This window comes from Natator depressus, chromosome 1 (genome assembly GCF_965152275.1).
Source record: "Natator depressus isolate rNatDep1 chromosome 1, rNatDep2.hap1, whole genome shotgun sequence".
In the NCBI taxonomy this organism is placed as follows: Eukaryota; Metazoa; Chordata; order Testudines; family Cheloniidae; genus Natator; species Natator depressus.
In genome coordinates this window covers 347816303-347834549 of record NC_134234.1, presented here as the reverse complement: position 1 = coordinate 347834549, position 18247 = coordinate 347816303, and the positions used below count along the sequence as shown (strand labels likewise).

General features: G+C 62.5%; 1 protein-coding gene across 2 annotated transcripts in view; it reads right to left on the bottom strand.

Moving 5' to 3' along the window:
* Positions 1-2114: 2114 nt before the first annotated feature.
* MAPK8IP2 (mitogen-activated protein kinase 8 interacting protein 2) overlaps positions 2115-18247 on the bottom strand; it is a 59895-nt gene continuing 43762 nt past the window's right edge. For both annotated transcript variants that reach the window (XM_074942801.1, XM_074942802.1), the window contains 5 exons: positions 13164-13273; positions 5437-5556; positions 4382-4452; positions 3144-3242; positions 2115-2635 (listed from right to left, as the gene is read on the bottom strand). In XM_074942801.1, coding sequence (XP_074798902.1) covers positions 2563-2635; positions 3144-3242; positions 4382-4452; positions 5437-5556; positions 13164-13273 — 473 coding nt within the window. In that variant the 3' untranslated portion in view covers positions 2115-2562. The remainder of the gene's footprint in view (positions 2636-3143; positions 3243-4381; positions 4453-5436; positions 5557-13163; positions 13274-18247) is intronic.

Below are 18247 nucleotides of genomic sequence, written 5' to 3'. Positions count from 1 at the left end.
TTTCAGGGGTGGTCGGGCGGGTTTCCTGACGCTGACACATTGACGGAGCGACCGGCGTGAACTAGAGCGAGGAGCCTAGGCATGTACACCCCTTCAGAGGGCCTGAGACAGGACCCCTGGCTGTGCCCCCCTCCCCCCGGCGCCCCGAACGGCTGAGCACACGCAGCCCTCAGCGGCCCGGCGCGGGTGCCCCGCTGGGCTGCACAGCCCGGCTCTGGGGCGGCTGACAGACGGGCCCAGCCCTCGGGGTCACACAAGCATATCTTTATTTATTGAAAGACCCCGCCAGGCGGCGGCCGTGAGGGGGAGAATCGTGACCCGGGGTTTTGTACACGTCACAGGCGCTTCGGAGGGCTCGGGTCACGCGGTACCGGCGTTCGCAGAGCGGCGTGGGGCTACGGGCGCGAAGCGAGCACTGGGCGGAGAGACACGCGGGCTGGCAAGCGACAGGCACAGCAGTGGGGCAGGGAGAGCCGGGCAGAGGAGCTGGGCGCTCGCCCAGAGGGGCCTGACGGCAGCTGCAGGAGCTCAGCTCACAGGCCCTATCGCCCAGCCGCCCCGGGGCTCCAGCCAGAGCTGGCTTCGTAGCCACGGGCTCGTGACGTGGGCTCTGGGGTGTCTGTTGTAACCGCCCAAGCTGCTCCGGTGGTGGTGCAGGATGGGGGGCCACGATCCAGCCCCCCCCGCTCCCTGGTGGCCCCTGCACAGGTGCAAAGCCCCTCCTGCACCCCAGCCCCCAGGCTGCCCCGGGGAGCTCCGGCCAGCCCCATCCAGTGGCTACGGCGGGTGCCCTGACAGAGACACGTTCCCGGGCAGGGGGCACTGGCCAGGGGGAGCCAGGCGGGGCACTGGCCGGGGGGGGCCAGGCAGGGCACGGCCCTGAGCACGGCAGAGGCCAAGTGGCCCAGGGGTCAGCACTGCACCTTGGGGGGCGGGGGACACAGGTTGCCAGGTGCAGGTGGTGGGGAGGACTTAGCCCAGGGGTTCACATCACTGGGGGGGTCGTGGGGGATGAGCCGGCCCGGGGCCGTTGGGAGGGCCGGGGGGGATGAGTTGGCACAGGGTCATTGGGGGGGATAAGCTGGCCCAGGGGCCGTTGTGGGGGGGTTGTGGGGGATGAGACAGCCGGGGGAGCAGTGTGGGGGGTGAAGCCTGATTTAAAGGCTGGAGGGGCCCAGACCAGGCTCGCCTCCGCGCCGGGCACCCCTCCCCCACTCCAGGTGCGGCCTCAGGCCCTTCCCATGACCTCGGACCCCCAGTGCAGGCTCTGAACAATGAGGCCCCCCCCGAGAGTCAGGTGCCGGCCATGGCCAGAGGGGTGGCCATGGCCACGGAGCGGGCCAGGCAGGGCCCAGCCGGGGGGGCTGGAACAGGTTGTACAGTGGGGGGGCTGAAAGCCACTGAACCACCAGCCCCATGCCCCTCCCCGCACTCTGCACTTCCCCAACCCCCTGCCAACCCCCCACTCCCTGAGCTCTCCCCCTTCCCCCGCCAGCCCCTCCCCCACTCCCTGTGCTCTCTCCCTCCCCCGCCAGCCCCTCCCCCACTCCCTGCATCCCCCCTCTGTCCCCGCCGGCCCCTCCCCCACTCCCTGTGCTCTCTCCCTCCCCCGCCAGCCCCTCCCCCACTCCCTGCGTCCCCCCCTTTGCCCCCGCCGGCCCCTCCCCCACTCCCTGCATCCTCTCCCTCCCCCGCCAGCCCCTCCCCCACTCCCTGTGCTCTCTCCCTCCCCCGCCAGCCCCTCCCCCACTCCCTGCATCCCCCCTCTGTCCCCGCCGGCCCCTCCCCCACTCCCTGCGCTCTCTCCCTCCCCCGCCAGCCCCTCCCCCACTCCCTGCATCCCCCCCTTTGCCCCCGCCGGCCCCTCCCCCACTCCCTGCGTCCTCTCCCTCCCCCGCCAGCCCCTCCCCCACTCCCTGTGCTCTCTCCCTCCCCCGCCAGCCCCTCCCCCACTCCCTGCATCCCCCCTCTGTCCCCGCCGGCCCCTCCCCCACTCCCTGTGCTCTCTCCCTCCCCCGCCAGCCCCTCCCCCACTCCCTGCATCCTCCCTCTGCCCCCCCGGCCCCTCCCCCACTCCCTGCATCCTCCCTCTGCCCCCCCGGCCCCTCCCCCACTCCCTGTGCTCTCTCCCTCCCTCGCCAGCCCCTCCCCGGGGAGCCTGCTGCAGGGGGCAGCTGCCCGGCCCAGCCCTTGTGCCCTCCATGCCTTAGCGTGGGTCACTGAGGCAGGTGCCCCTGCGGCGCAGTCTCTCCTCAGGCCCCCTGGGCTCCGCTCCCATCAGCCTCCGGGGAAGGGGCCGGCCAGGGCTGGGTGCCCCCTGCCAACGCCTGCCCCGCCTGGGATGGGGCCTGCCCTCCAGCCTCGGCTCAGGGAGGAGCAGCCGGCTCTCCGGGCCCCCAGGGAGAAGCAGTGAGGATGGGCAGCGAGTCTGTGCGGGGGGTGGGGGCCGCAGCGTGTGCAGAAGGAGGGTCCAAGCCGGCTGGTTGTGGGGTCAGACAGAGTCTCTGGCCATCTGTGGGGCTAGACGGGGGGCAGAAGCAGGAGCCGCAGTGACTCGCGCCCTTACTCCAGGTAAATGTCCTCTGTGGGGCAGGCGTACTCCAGGTGCTCCTGGTAATATTCCTGAAACGCCCGGCTGCAAGGCAAGGGACACGGTGAGCGGGGGACAGACAGCACGTGAACCACGGGCCGGGGCAAACCCCGTGGGGGAGGGGGGCCACGCCGCAGGCCAGCCACGGGCCGGGGCAAACCCCATCGGGGAGGGGGGCCACGCCGCAGGCCAGCCACGGGCCGGGGCAAACCCCGTCGGGGAGGGGGGCCACGCCGCAGGCCAGCCACGGGCCGGGGCAAACCCCGTCGGGGAGGGGGGCCACGCCGCAGGCCAGCCACGGGCCGGGGCAAACCCCGTGGGGGAGGGGGGCCACGCCGCAGGCCAGCCACGGGCCGGGGCAAACCCCGTGGGGGAGGGGGGCCACGCCGCAGGCCAGCCGCGGGCCGGGGCAAACCCCGTGGGGGAGGGGGCCATGCTGCAAGGGCCGGGGCAAACCCTGGGACCCCATAACTCCAGCTCCCAGGTTCCCCCTGCTCCCTCTGTAGCTCAGATCCCAGCCCCCCCTTCCCGCAGGCCCCCCACCCCAGCTCACCCGACACACTCGGCGACATGCCGCATGGACTCCTGGGAGACGAAGACGTGGCAGGCGAAGCGGCTGAGCACGGGGTGTTTGGTGATGAACCCGAAGTAACTGCAGCACAAAGGGAGGGTCAGAGCAGAGCCCCAGCGAGGCACCAGGGCCGGCCTGCTTGCTGTGGGGTGATCAGACCCCAGGAGCCCAGGGCTGCCCCACGGGGCTGTGGGGAAGTCAGCAGAGGGGCTGGAGAAGACCCATGATCTCCAAAGCCCCCCTCGCACCCCAGTTTTGCACAACAGCAGACAAGATTCAGGAGCTGAAGCAACTGCAGTAAACTATTGCCATGGTTCAGGGATAGGACCCCCCCGCATCTCAGCACATCGGGGAGAGGGGCTCCCGGGGACACAGGCTGGGCAGGGGCAGAGGCAGGAGGGCTCCGGGGGGCACAGGCTGGGCAGGGCAGAGGGGCTCCGGGGGGCACAGGCTGGGCGGGGGCAGAAGCGGGGGGGGCTCCGGGGCGCACAGGCTGGGTGGGGGCAGAGGCGGGGGGGATCCCGTGGGGCACAGGCTGGGCGGGGGCAGAGGCGGGGGGGCTCCGGGGGGCACAGGCTGGGCGGGGGCAGAGGCAGGGGGGGCTCCAGGGGGCACAGGCTGGGCGGGGGCAGAGGCGGGGGGGGCTCCGGGGGGCACAGGCTGGGCGGGGGCAGAGGCGGGGGAGCTCCCGGGGGGCACAGGCGGGGGGGGCTCCGGGGGCACAGGCTGGGCGGGGGCAGAAGCGGGGGGGGGCTCCGGGGGGCACAGGCTGGGCGGGGGCAGAAGCGAGGGGGGGCTCCGGGGGGCACAGGCTGGGCGGGGGCAGAGGCGGGGGGGCTCCCATGGGGCACAGGCTGGGCGGGGGCAGAGGCGGGGGGGGCTCCGGGGGGCACAGGCTGGGCGGGGGCAGAGGCGGGGGAGCTCCCGGGGGGCACAGGCTGGGCAGGGCAGAGGCGGGGGGGCTCCCGGGGGGCACAGGCTGGGCGGGGGCAGAAGCGAGGGGGGGGCTCTGGGGGGCACAGGCTGGGGGGGGCAGAGGCGGGGGGGCTCCGGGGGGCACAGGCTGGGGGGGCAGAGGCGGGGGGGGCTCAGGCTGGGCAGGGCAGGGTAGGATGAGTGTGTTGGGCTGGAGGCCACCTCCAGAGCCCTGACCCTGGGTAACCAGCTGCTGCGCTGTGCTGCTGGTTTGCCCCGTTCCCTGCCGGGCGGGGGCCTCTCACCAGCTGTTCCTGGGGTGGCAGCCGCAGAAGGAGATGTTCTTCATCTGGAAGAAGTGGCTGCATCGCTCCAACTGAAAAGGAAGCAGCAGTCAGAGACGATCTGAGCCCTGCCGCCCCCTCTAGTGAGAGGGCGCCCCGTCCGTCTGTCTGTCAGACCCCCATGCCCTCGTCAGAGCGTCTCTTCCCCCGTTGTACCAGCTTTAGCCTTATTCGGTGTGTGTCCAACTCTCCCGCTCTCACCTCCTGTCTGACACATGACCCCCTCTGGCCCCCCACTCTCTCCGCCTCGGGCCGGGCCCTGTCTCTCCGCTCGGGCCGGGCCCTTACAAAGCCTTCTTCTGTCAGACATGGGGACAAGGGTTTGGCCCGTGTCACTGTCACTCCAGTTCCTGCCCCTGGCCTGGCTCCAGCTGGGGCCAAATCTCCTGTTGCTGCAACTCGGTCTGATCCTTGTGCACTTCCTGCATGAGGCCAGGGGCACCCCTTGCCACGCTTCAGACCATTTCTCCAGTTTGTCCAGATCCGTTTGAATTTTAATCCTATCCCTCAAAGCACTTGCAACCCCTCCCAGCTTGGTATCATCCACAGACTTTATAAGTGTACTCTCTATGCCATTATCTAAATCATTGATGAAGATATTGAACAGAAACAGACCCAGAACTGATCCCTGCGGGACCCCACTCGTTCTGTCCTTCCAGCCTGACTGTGAACTACTGATGACTACCCTCTGGGAATGGTTTTCAACCCTTTATGCACCCACCTTAGAGTAGCTCTATCTAGGTTGCATTTCCCTAGTTTGTGTATGAGAAGGTCATTTGAGACCGTATGAAAAGCCTTACCAAAGTCAAATTATACCACGTCTACCGCTTCCCCCCCTCCACAAGGCTTGTTACCCTGTCAAAGAAAGCTATCAGGTTGGTTTGACAGGATTTGTTCTTGACAAATCCATGCTGACTGTTACTTATCACCTCATTATCTTCTTGGTGTTTGCAGCCAGTCATCCGGCCAAGGGCCACAGCCCCCGCCCCAACCCAGAGCTCCCCACCCACCCTCACCTCGTCGTCCCGGCTGTACTCATTCACGGTCAGGATCAGCTTGATGCCCTGCAGCATTATCTCCAGGTCACAAGTGGCCGGTGGGCGCAAATGCACCGTCAGCTTCCTGGTGGTGGCGATCTGGAAATGCCCAGGGAGAGTGTAAGCGGGAGGAAGAGGCCAGGCTGGAGCAATGGAAACAGGCTGCTAGTCAGGAATAGCCGAGATGGCCGCATGCACTGGACCCACCTTCTGCAGGCACGCTTCCCACCGTCCAGTGCCCCCCGCAGCCAGGCCAGACAGGAGTTGCCAGAAGCTCCCCCGCAGCTAGCACTCCTGCCCCACTCCCTGCAGTGCCGCTCGAGTCAGAAACTTATTCTGATCCCCTGGGTAACTGTCACGGAGCGTGGGGTAGTCTGGGGCCTGCACCCCTCTTCCAGAGATTCACTCTCAGCCAGCCAGTAAAAGGGAAGGCTTATTGGACAATAGGAACACAGTCTAAAACAGAGCTTGTGGGTACAACCAGGACCCCTCAGTCAAGTCCTTCTGGGGGGCAGGGAGCTCAGACCCCAGCCCTGGGGTTCCCTGTGTTCCTCCACCCAGCCCCAAACTGAAACCAAAACCCCTCCAGCAGGCTCCCTCCTGTAGCCTTTGTCCAGTTTCCTGGGCAGAGGTGTTACCTCCCCCTCCTGGCTCAGGTGACAGGCTCTCAGGTCTCCCGTCCCCAGGGCACATTCCCAGGTCAACACTCCCCCAGCCCTGCTGCGTCACATCCTCACATCTCTGCCCCCTTCGAGACTGAACTGAGCGGGGTCACTGTGACCAGTGACCTGGGGAAGTTCGGGGCCCCTCTCCGGGACAGCGCATCCGCTATCAGGTTGGCACTTCCCTTCACGTGGACCACGTCCATGTCATAATCCTGCAGGAGCAGGCTCCATCTCAGGAGTTTGGCGTTGGCTCCTTTCATCTGGTGCAGCCAGGTCAGGGGAGAGTGGTCGGTGTACACGGTGAAGTGTCGCCCGCAGAGATAGGGCTCTAGTTTCTTGAGGGCCCACACCATGGCCAGGCACTCCTTCTCGATGGCCGCGTAGTGTTGCTCCCGGGGTAGCAACTTCTTGCTCAGGTACACGATGGGGCGTCTCTCCCCCTTTTCATCCTCCTGCATTAACACCGTCCCCAGTCCCGTGTCTGAGGCGTCGGTGAACACCACAAAGGGCTTGTCAAAGTTTGGGTTTGCTAGAACTGGGCCACTGACCAGAGCCTCCTTCAGCGCCCGGAAAGCCTCCTGGCACTGCTCGGTCCAGACCACCTTGTCTGGCTTCCCCTTCTTGCATAGCTCAGTGATGGGGGTGGCGATGGCGCTAAAGCGGGGCACAAACCTTCGATAGTATCCTGCCAACCCAATAAAGGCTTGGACCTGCTTTTTGGTGTGGGGAGCGGGCCAATCTCTGATCACCTCCACCTTAGCTGGTTCCGGCTTTAGGCGGCCGCTCCCCAGCCGATGGCCCAGGTAAGACACTTCTGCCATCCCCACCTTGCACTTCTCTGCTTTTACAGTCAGCCCAGCCCCCTGGAGTCGGTCCAGCACTTGTCTAACCTGGGACACATGATCCTCCCAGGTCTGGCTAAAGACACAGATGTCATCAATATACGCCACGGCAAAACTCTCCATCCCCCTCAGGAGCTGGTCCACCAGGCGCTGGAAGGTGGCCGGCGCTCCCTTGAGGCCGAAAGGCAGGGTCAGGAACTCATAGAGCCCCAGAGGGGTGATAAAGGCTGATTTCAGCCGGGCATCTGCATCCAGCGGCACTTGCCAGTAACCTTTTGTAAGGTCCATGGTGGTAAGGTATCGAGCTCCTCCCAGCTTGTCTAGGAGCTCATCCGGCCTGGGCATGGGGTAGGCATCAGATATAGTGATGGCATTGAGCTTCCGATAGTCCACACAGAACCGGACCGACCCATCCTTTTTGGGGACCAGCACCACCGGCGAGGCCCAAGGGCTGGCCGATGGCTGGATCACCCCCAAAGCCAGCATGTCCCGGACCTCTCTTTCCAGGTCCTGAGCAGTTTTCCCTGTGACTCGGAAGGGGGAGCATCTTATCGGCGGGTGCGACCCCGTCTGCACCCGGTGGACAGTCAGATTAGTGCGTCCAGGCTGGTTGGAAAACAGCTGTCGGTACGGATGCAGCACCCCCCTGACCTCAGCTTGCTGGGCAGGGGTGAGCTGATCCGAGAGGGGGATTGTTTCCAGGGGGGAACCAGCTCTGGTCCCAGGGAATAGATCTACTAAAGGGTCATCTCCCTGCTCCTCCCACTGTCCACACACGGCCAACACCACATTTCCCCTGGCATAATATGGCTTCATCATATTCACATGGTACACCCGGCGGTGGTGGGCCCGGTTCGACAGCTCCACCACATAGTTTACCTCATTGAGCTGCTTGACGACCTTGAAAGGGCCCTCCCAGGCGGCCTGTAGTTTGTTCTTTCTCACGGGGATGAGAACCATCACTGGATCCCTGGTGGCGTAGGCACGGGCCCGCGCCGTGCGGTCATACCAGACCTTCTGCTTCCTCTGGGCTCTGGCCAGATTCTCCCTGGCCAGGCCCATGAGTTCAGCCAGTCTCTCTCGGAAGGTCAGGACATACTCCACCACTGACTCTCCATCGGGAGTGGCCTTCCCCTCCCACTCGTCTCTCATCAGGTCCAGGGGGCCCCTCACCCCCCTTCCATATAACAGTTCGAAAGGCGAAAATCCGGTAGACTCCTGGGGCACCTCCCTGTACGCGAACAGCAGGTGAGGTAAGTACTTGTCCCAATCCTGCGGGTGCTGGTTCATAAAGGTTTTCAGCATCATCTTTAGCGTCCCGTTAAACCTCTCCACCAGCCCATTGGACTGGGGGTGATACGCTGAGGCCCAGTCATGCCGGACCCCACATTTCTCCCACAAGCACCGGAGCAGGGCCGACATGAAGTTGGAGCCTTGGTCTGTCAAGACTTCCCTGGGGAACCCCACTCGGCTGAAAATGGTCAGGAGCGCATCTGCCACGGTGTCTGCTTCAATGGAAGCTAAGGGCACTGCCTCGGGGTAGCGGGTGGCGAAATCTACCACCACCAGAATGTATTTCTTCCCCGACCGGGTCGTCTTGCTGAGAGGCCCCACGATGTCCATGGCCACCTTCTGGAAAGGCTCCTCTATGATGGGCAAAGGTCTCAACGCCGCTTTCCCCTTGTCCCGGGCCTTCCCCACCCTCTGACAGGGGTCGCAGGATCGGCAATACTGCCGGACGCTGGTAAAGACCCCGGGCCAGTAAAAGTTCTGTAGCAACCTCTGCCGGGTGCGCCGGATTCCCTGGTGCCCTGCGAGGGGGATGTCATGGGCCAGGGACAGGAGCTTGCGGCGGTACTTCTGGGGGACCACCAGCTGCCTCCTGATCCCACAGGACTCCCCTTCCCCTGGGGGAGCCCATTCTCGGTACAGGAACCCCTTCTCCCACAGGAACCTCTCCTGGCAGCCTCTCCTCATGGTCCGTCCCTCACTGAGGTCGGCCAGGTCCCTGAGCTTCCGCAAGGAGGGATCTTTCCTCAACTCGGCCTGGAACTCAGCGGCTGGGGAGGGGATGGGGCCCGGTTCCCCCTCAGTGGTCAGGTCTGAGGCCGCAGCCTCTCTGAGCCGTGCCCCTCGGCGCTCCCTCCCCACCAGGGTAGGGTCCTGCGCCTCCGGTGTGGTACCCTCCCCAAGGTCAGGGTGCAGTGCCCCTCGCCGGCTCTGGCTACGGGTCACAACCAGGGCGGTCTGGGGGTTGCTTGGCCAGTCCTCTAGGTCTCCCCCCATCAAAACTTCAGTGGGCAAATGGTGGTGTACCCCCACATCCTTGGGGCCCTCCTTGGCCCCCCATTTCAGGTGTACCCTTGCCACGGGCACCTTAAATGGGGTCCCGCCCACCCCCGTCAGGGTCAGGTAGGTGTTGGGCACCACCCGATCTGGGGCCACCACCTCGGCCCAGGCCAGCGTCACCTCCGCGCCCGTATCCCAGTATCCATTGACCTTCCTCCCATCCACCTCCAGGGGAACAAGGCACTCTCTCCGGAGGGACAGCCCCGCACCCACCCTGTAAACCGAGCACCCTGAGTCCAGAGCCTCCAGCCCTCTGGCGGAGCTGGCCGGGGGTACTCTCCCCTCCTGAGCAGGTGGTAAACTGGTAGCCCCCCTTTCCTGGGTCGTCGGCCCCTCGTCCAGCTGGGTCCCTACCCAGTTAACCCTGGGTAGGTTGGGTCTGCTCAGTTTGTCCCTGAGCCCGGGGCACTGGGTCCGTACGTGGCCTCTCTGGCCACAGTGATAGCAGCTCAGGTCACGTTGGTCCCCTCGAGCGGGTCGGAGGGGCCCGACACCAGGCGTTCCCCTTTGGAGGGGGTTCTCCCTATTTCCCCGCTGGGAGGCCCCATGGTGACTCTCTCTCTGCATCGGGGGGGGCCTGTTCTTTTGGGACTCCTCCCTGCTACCCCTTGACCGACTGTTCACAAACTCGTCGGCCAGCTGCCCTGCGTGCTGGGGGTTCGCGAGCTTTTTGTCCACTAGCCACAGCCTCAGGTCGGAAGGGCACTGTTCATACAGGTGCTCCAGTACAAACAGGTCAAGCAGGTCCTCTTTAGCTTGGGCCCCAGCTGTTCACTTGCGGGCATATCCCTGCATCCTGTTGACCAGTTGTAGGTAGGTGACCTCAGGCGTTTTACGCTGACTCCGGAACCTTCTCCGGTACATCTCGGGGGTCAGCCCAAACTCACGGAGCAGGGCCTGTTTGAACAGTTCGTAGTCCCCTGCCTCCGCCCCTGTCATCCGGCTGTACACCTCCACGGCTTTGGGGTCCAGTAAGGGGGTGAGGAACTGGAGCCTGTCTGCAGGGTCAACCCTGTGCAGCTCGCAGGCATTCTCAAAGGCCGTCAGGAAGCTATCCATGTCCTCCCCCTCCTTCCGCTGGGCCAGGAAGCACTTATCAAAGCTCCTTGCAGTCTTGGGTCCCCCCTCACTCACCGCAGCCGGGGCCCCACTGCTCCTCAGCCTGGCCAGCTCCAGTTCATGCTGTCTCTGTTTCTCCTTCTCCTCCTGCTCATGCTGATGTTGCTTCTCCTCATGCTGACGCTGCTTTTCATGATCCTCCAGCTCCCGCATTTTCATCTCCCTCTCCCATTCCAGCCGCATCCGCTCCAGGGATGGGGAGCTCCGCGGGGAGGATCCCCTGCTGGCTGCTGGGGTCAGGGGGCCCTCGGTATTCGCCGGGCTTCCCCCAACCCCTCCCCCAGGCCTAGGTAGGAAGGGTCTCGGGATGTCCTGGGCAGCAGCCTGACCCCTCCCAGCCCGGTCAGGCCCGAGGGCCCACACTGCGTCCGCCGGGCGGCTTCCCTCCGGGACAGGGATTGGGTCATCCAAGCGATCCCCCTCCTCCAACTGGACAATCAGCTGTTCCTTGGTGGACCTCCCGACGCGCAGCCCCCTCTGCCTGCACAGCTCCACCAGGTCGCTCTTAAGGCGTTTAGCGTACATCTCCCTGCTGGCCACTCGCAGGCCGGGCAGCTGTCCACGGTTTCCAGGAAAAACCCCTAGTGTGCCAGTCCTTCTTGAGGTCACCACCTCTTTGCCAGGGTCGAGCTGAAGACTCCTCCGCCCCTGAGACCGCTCGCTGCAATCCCCCGGGGGATCCTGTTACTGCAAAAGTCCTTCTCTCTGGTCACACACTCCCAGGGGTTAACCGCCCCCTGAAACCGTCTCTCTCTGAATCTTCAGCATGCCTGGTCCCCGTCAATCCCCCTTCGTTTTACTGCTCCCCAGTCACTTACTGCAGGAAGCGCCGTTCACGGGGTGCATTAGATCCCACCTCTCCCACCAGTTGTCACGGAGTGTGGGGAAGTCCGGGCCCTGCACCCCTCTTCCTGGGATTCACTGAGACTCTCAGCCAGCCAGTAAAACAGAAGGTTTATTGGACAATAGGAACACAGTCCAAAACAGAGCTTGTGGGTACAACCAGGACCCCTCAGTCAAGTCCTTTTGGGGGGCAGGGAGCTTTGACCCCAGCCCTGGGGTTCCCTGTGTTTCTCCACCCAGCCCCAAACTGAAACCAACCCCCCCCAGCAGGTTCCCTGCTGCAGCCTCTGTCCACATTCCTGGGCAGAGGTGTCACCTCCCCCTCCCCCTCCTGGCTCAGGTGACAGGCTCTCAGGTCTCCCATCCGCAGTGAAACTCCCCTGCCACATTCCCAGGGCAACACTCCCCCCTCTCTGCTGCGTCACAGTAACACCGACCAGAGACCCTCGCCCCGTGCTTCCTGCATCCAGCCCAACCCTTCTGGCTGAGTGTCTCTGAGACAGACCCAGCCGATCTCCGAGTGAGGGAGCAGCCATCAGCGGTTAATTGCCCTCACTGGTAAAAGCGGGCCCCCGTTTCCAGGTGAATGGGCCTCGCTCCAAGCTGCCACCCACTGGGTTTGTTGTGTCTTTGCTAGGCTCAAGAGCTGTCAGCTACCAAAACCCTTCTCCCAAGGGAGATACTCGTAAACAGACTGGGACCAAGTCACCCCTTCACCTTCTTTGTTGAGCTAACCAGAGGGAGCCCCTGTTGGTTCTCCCTCTAAGGCAGGTTTCTCACCCTTTAGTCATTCTCCTGGCTCTACTCTGGACCCTCTCCAGTTTCTCCACACCCTTTCGATGTGTGGACATGAGAACTGGGCCCCGCCCGCCCGGGACTGTCTGACTTGTGGGGGTCGGACCTCTGCGCGGCTCACTCCTCTGCCGCTGGTACGGCTGGGGACCGCGCTGCCCTTCTTAGCGACCCCACCACCCCAGGAGCTCGCATAGGGCTGCTGGAACGAGGGTGCTGGGCTGCGGCAGGCTTGGAGGAATAATAGCAACCAGATGCCTGGCTTCCATCACCCACAGGGCCCGTGGCTTTGTTCAATGGCTTTCGGCTCCCATGGGTGACCAGACGACCCGATGTTATCGGGACCGTCCCTATGTTAGGGGCTTTGTCTTCGATAGGGAACTATTTCCCTCCCCCATCCTGATGTTTCACATTTTCTGTCTAGTCACCCTACAGCGCCCCAGAGCTCACGTTCAGCTGGTTTCCACCACGACCCGTAGCCCCTGGCAGAGTCACTGCTTTGCAAAGTACAGTCCCCCCACAGCCAGAGCTCCTGCCCCATTCCCTACAGTGCCCCCAGCTGGGAGAGGCTGGGACTGGGGTAGCCGGGAGCACCCCCCACAGCCAGTGCTCCTGCCCCATTCCCTACAGTGCCCCTGGCTGGGACTGGGGTAGCCGGGAGCACCCCCCACAGCCAGGGCTCCTGCCCCATTCCCTACAGTGCCCCCAGCTGGGAGAGGCTGGGACTGGGGTAGCCGGGAGCACCCCCCACAGCCAGTGCTCCTGCCCCATTCCCTACAGTGCCCCTGGCTGGGACTGGGGTAGCCGGGAGCACCCCCCACAGCCAGTGCTCCTGCCCCATTCCCTACAGTGCCCCCAGCTGGGAGAGGCTGGGACTGGGGTAGCCGGGAGCACCCCCACAGCCAGGACTCCTGCCCCATTCTTCACAGCACCCCCTGCTGGGAGAGGCTGAGACTGGGGTGGCTAGGAGGCCCCTCCCCACAAGCCCAGAGCTCCTGGGTTATAACAGCAATTCCCTGGGAAGTACAAAGTCACGTCCCTTGACTCCAGCGACCCACGTTGCTTGGCCCGCCCCCTGCGGAGCGCGTTGCCTCACCTTCTGCATGGCTGCACACAGGATGCCGTTCCCCTGATGGTATGGGACCTCCACAGAGCCCAGAAACTGCACGTTGAACCTCTCCACCCAGCCAGGGTTCCTCTTCAGACCTGAAAACAGAGTCATGCAAGCCCTGGAGAAAACCATCAGCACCAAAGGATTAGGGGGGTGATGGTGGTGGGGTTTGAGGCCTTATCCCAGCCAGCAGCGCCCCGCTGAGTGGGGGGGAGCCAGAGGCATAGGATGCCCTCAGCCGGAGGCAGGGTTGCAGGATACCTGCGGACGGGCTGGGCACTGGGGAGCGCTGGCGTCCCGGCTGGCAGAAGCATACACATCAGAGACAGGAAGAGCCCCCTGGGTACGTTCTCTAGTGCCTTGCCCTAGAGACCCCCACCTCCTCCCAGTGCCACTCAGTGCCAAGGAACTTCAGCCCCCTCCTCCTAGATACCCCTCGTGCCACCCGAGACACCCCATCCCTCCCTGGGGGTCGCGCCCCTCTGTGCAACCTGCAGATGGCTATCGTCTCCCTGAGCCACAGGGGTGCCTAAAGGCCTGTAGCCCGCGGGGCCCTGCGGTGGCTACACCCAATGCAGCGGCCGTCGCTGTCCCCTCCCACAGCAGACACGACCTCAGAGAGAGGGAACCAGCAAGGCAGCACAGATCAGCCCCCGCCAGCCGGCCCGCCCAGCCTCCACGCGCTGCGCCCACTTTCTCAGACTCTCACTGGCAAGAAGCCGCCCAGAGCAGAGCGGGGCCCAGGTGCCATCCAACCCTATGGGCAGGGACTGTCCCCGCCCAGCTCCCCACAGGAGGCCTCTGCAAAACCTGCCCCATAACAGCAGTGCCCTTTCCCCCCGCTGCCGCCCCAGCAAACGCCTGACCACAGTGCTGCCCCCTCAGTCACTCTCAGCCAGGCCTGTTCCTGGCTTCCTCCTCCCTCTGAGGACGTGGGCTGACTCCTGGGTTGTTCCTGCCCAGGGCTCTGACCTCTCGCAGCCCCGCTGGGTTCCCAGCTTATCCTGGTTTAGAATCGTAGGACTGGAAGGGACCTCGAGAGGTCAACTAGTCCAGTCCCCTGCACTCCTGGCAGGACTATTATCTAGCCCAACCCTGAGAGGTGTTTGTCTAACCTGCTCTTAAAAATCTCCACAACCTCCCTGGGCAATTTTTCCCAGGGCTTAACCACCCTGACGTTGGGAAGTTTTTCCTAATGTCCAACCTAAACCTCCCTTGCTGAAATGTAAGCCCATTGCTTCTTGTCCTGTCCTCAGAGCTTAAGGAGAACTATTTTTCTCCCTCCTCCTTGTAACCACCTTTTATTTACTTGATTTAGTATCATCTGTACGTGTCAGCAACAGGCTAGTGAAGATGCTAAACAAGCCTGGACCTAACAGAGACCCCATAAGGCTCTGCTCCCACCTTCCCTATCGTCTGTTCTCCACGGGCTACTCCCTGCTGGAGCCCCCGCTCTGCATCCCGCGTGCCCGGGTGGGAGGGCAGGGCTCCTGTACTTGGTCTGGTGCGATAATGGGGCAAAAACGTACCCCAACTATGAGCTCAGCTGCAGAGGGAGGGCAAGTTTATAATGTGGCATATTAAGCAGTGACAACAAATGTCGGTGGGGAAAGGGGCAGAAAAGAGAGTGACTGAATTAGCCCAGGGGAAATGGGCTCCTGGCAGAACTGCCGGGCCGGGTTAAGATCCTGCCTGCTGCAAGAGAAGCATGGGACTGGAAATCCAGGCACTGAAATTGGTGTGCTGGAAATTGGATCTAGCTGGAGCACACAACAATAAGGGGCTATTCCGCCTTCACCGGCTTCTGGGGTCCTTAGAGATGGGAGGGAGGGGGAAAATGACTGGGGGGAGCTGCTGGGTCCCATGATGCTGGATGACTGACAGACGAGTACGGGAAGCAGCAAGCTTCCCAATCATGGCTGCACCTCCCACCATCTCCTGGGACCCCAGACCTCCCTCATCCTGATCCTTACAGGAGGCCTGATCACACTGGGCTGGAGGGCGGGACCCAGATGACAGCAAATTGTCACTGGCTCCAGCCTGATCCTGGACACTGCTTGGGACATGAGACGTCATCTCCCCCGTTCCCACAAAGCATATCCTGTTCCTTCCTGCCTCGGTTCTCCTCTTTCCTCTCCCGCTCCTCTTCCTCCCCCGCCTTGCTTCTCCTCTTTCCTCTCCTGCTCCTGTTCCTCCCCCGCCTCGGTTCCTCTCTTTCCTCCCCCGCTCCTCTTCCTCCTCCGCCTCGGTTCTCCTCTTTCCTCTCCCGCTCCTCTTCCTCCCCTGCCTCGGTTCTCCTCTTTCCTCTCCCGCTCCTCTTCCTCCCCTGCCTCGGTTCTCCTCTTTCCTCTCCCGCTCCTCTTCCTCCCCCGCCTCGGTTCCCCTCTTTCCTCTCCCGCTCCTCTTCCTCCACCGCCTCGGTTCTCCTCTTTCCTCTCCCGCTCCTCTTCCTCCCCCGCTGCGGTTCCCCTCTTTCCTCTCCCGCTCCTCTTCCTCCCCCGCCTCGGTTCTCCTCTTTCCTCTCCCGCTCCTCTTCCTCCCCCGCCTCGGTTCCTCTCTTTCCTCTCCCGCTCCTCTTCCTCCCCCGCTGCGGTTCCCCTCTTTCCTCTCCCGCTCCTCTTCCTCCCCTGCCTCGGTTCCTCTCTTTCCTCTCCCGCTCCTCTTCCTCCCCCGCTGCGGTTCCCCTCTTTCCTCTCCTGCTCCTCTTCCTCCCCTGCCTCGGTTCCCCTCTTTCCTCTCCCGCTCCTCTTCCTCCCCCGCCTCGGTTCCCCTCTTTCCTCTCCCGCTCCTCTTCCTCCCCCACTGCGGTTCCCCTCTTTCCTCTCCCGCTCCTCTTCCTCCCCCGCTGCGGTTCCTCTCTTTCCTCTCCCGCTCCTCTTCCTCCCCCGCTGCGGTTCCTCTCTTTCCTCTCCCGCTCCTCTTCCTCCCCCGCCTCGGTTCCCCTCTTTCCTCTCCCGCTCCTCTTCCTCCCCCGCTGCGGTTCCTCTCTTTCCTCTCCCGCTCCTCTTCCTCCCCCGCCTCGGTTCCCCTCTTTCCTCTCCCGCTCCTGTTCCTCCCCCGCTCCTGTTCCTCCCCTGCCTTGCTTCTCCTCTTTCCTCTCCCGCTCCTGTTCCTCCCCCGCCTCGGTTCCCCTCTTTCCTCTCCCGCTCCTCTTCCTCCCCCGCTCCTGTTCCTCCCCTGCCTTGCTTCTCCTCTTTCCTCTCCCGCTCCTGTTCCTCCCCCGCCTCGGTTCCCCTCTTTCCTCTCCCGCTCCTGTCCCTTCTGTCTAACAGGAGTTTGGCTCAGCCAGCCAAGACTGTGTAGTTTGGAACACTGCTGTGAACCTGTGGTCAGAAAGAGTCTGCTCAAAGCAGTGCCATCAACCAGTGGTTCTCAACAAGAGGTACGTGTACCCCTGGGGCTATGTAGAGATCTTCCAGGGGGTACGTCAACTCATCTAGATATTTGCCTGGTTTTACAACTGACTACATAAAAAGCACTAGTGAACTCAGTACAAACTAAAATTTCATACAGACCATGACTTGTTTATACGGCTCTATATACGATACACTGAAATGTAAGTACAATATTTATATTCCAATTGATTTGTTTTATAATTATATGGTAAAAAGGAGAAAGTCAGCCATTGTTCAGTACTAGTGGGCTGTGACATGTCTGTATTTTTAGGTCTGATTTTGTCAGCAAGTCGTTTTTAAGAGAGTTGAAACTTGGGGTACGCAAGACAAATCAGCCTCCTGAAAGGGGAACAGATGTCCGGAAAAGTTGAGAGCCACTGCCCTAAACTACCTGATGCTGGTACAAGTGGCCGGTCTCAGAGTGGCTGATCAGACTGGGTGCTGGGCCTGTATTTTTCCAGCCGTGAGGTTGCAAGGGCGAGTCAGCACCAGAGTCAGAAGCCACGTCTGCTCTCTTTGCTGTTCTTTCCTCTCCCCTCTTGTGCTGGTCTTGTCTTGGCTTCTGGGAGCCGATATTGGATTTTAACAACAGCAGCAGCAATGCCAGCTCCAGCCCAGCTCCACTGACTCCTCTCTTCCCCAAAACGGAACAGAGACCATGGTTAGCACCAGCTAAGAGACTGTCAGAAAAAGGGTTTTTCCTTCTAAAGGCTCTCCGAAGCTAAAGGGAAAGGAAACCCGGGGTGCTGTTGATATGAAAGTCTTATTCAATACTTACATTTCAAATGCTTTAACTGTGTTTCCTTCTCTTCTGTATCTTTACTAAAGGGATCAAAGGAGTTGTCGGGGTCTGTTTGCCATGTACTAAGCAGGCGGAGGTCTCTGTGTACCCAGCCACAGATCTCATTTAAAACTCTTTAATGCTGGATAGTTTCAGGGTCATGTTAACACCTTTGACTAATTGGCCCCTTTATTCCATCTAACTCAGTGGTTTGCAACCTCCCACAGGTCCATGGACCACAGCTTGGAAACCATCGATCTGGGCCTCTACGGGTTCTGGGGATTGATAGCCACACTGCCAAGAACAATACAGAACGGTTACTCCCGTATCCTGTTGCTGTTCTTCTTCGCGATGTGTTGCAAGTCTCCGTTCCACATTAGGTGTGTGCGCGCCCAGTGCACCGAAGCTGGAGGTTGTTCCCACAACGGTCCCTGTCGGGCTGGCACATGTGCCCAGCGTCTGACCGCGCTCCCAGTGGAGGGTATAAAGGGCGGAGCCACCCTGAGCCCCAGTGCTGCCTGGGCCAAGCAGGGGTTATTGAGATCAACTTGGTGCAGTCCTGCTTGAGCCTGAGAATCACCTTAGGAATTAAAGGCAGGGGAGGGAATGCACAGAGTAGACTGTCCTTCCTCGGGAGCAGCAGCCAGCCCAGGACGGAGCCCCGACTGTAACCCGCCCTGCAGCAGCACTGATCGCACTTCCTGCTCTGCTTTATGGTGCACAGATCTACTGTAGGTGCCCACCAAGTGTGAAACGGCAACCTGAGCACTTTGGTTTTCAGACCCCAGTCATGGCCCATCCTGAAGGACCTGCCAAGCTGGCTTGTCAGGCTGCTCTGTATTCCCAGAGGTGCGGCCCTTTGAGCAGGACTGCGTTCCTGGTGCAGAACTTCG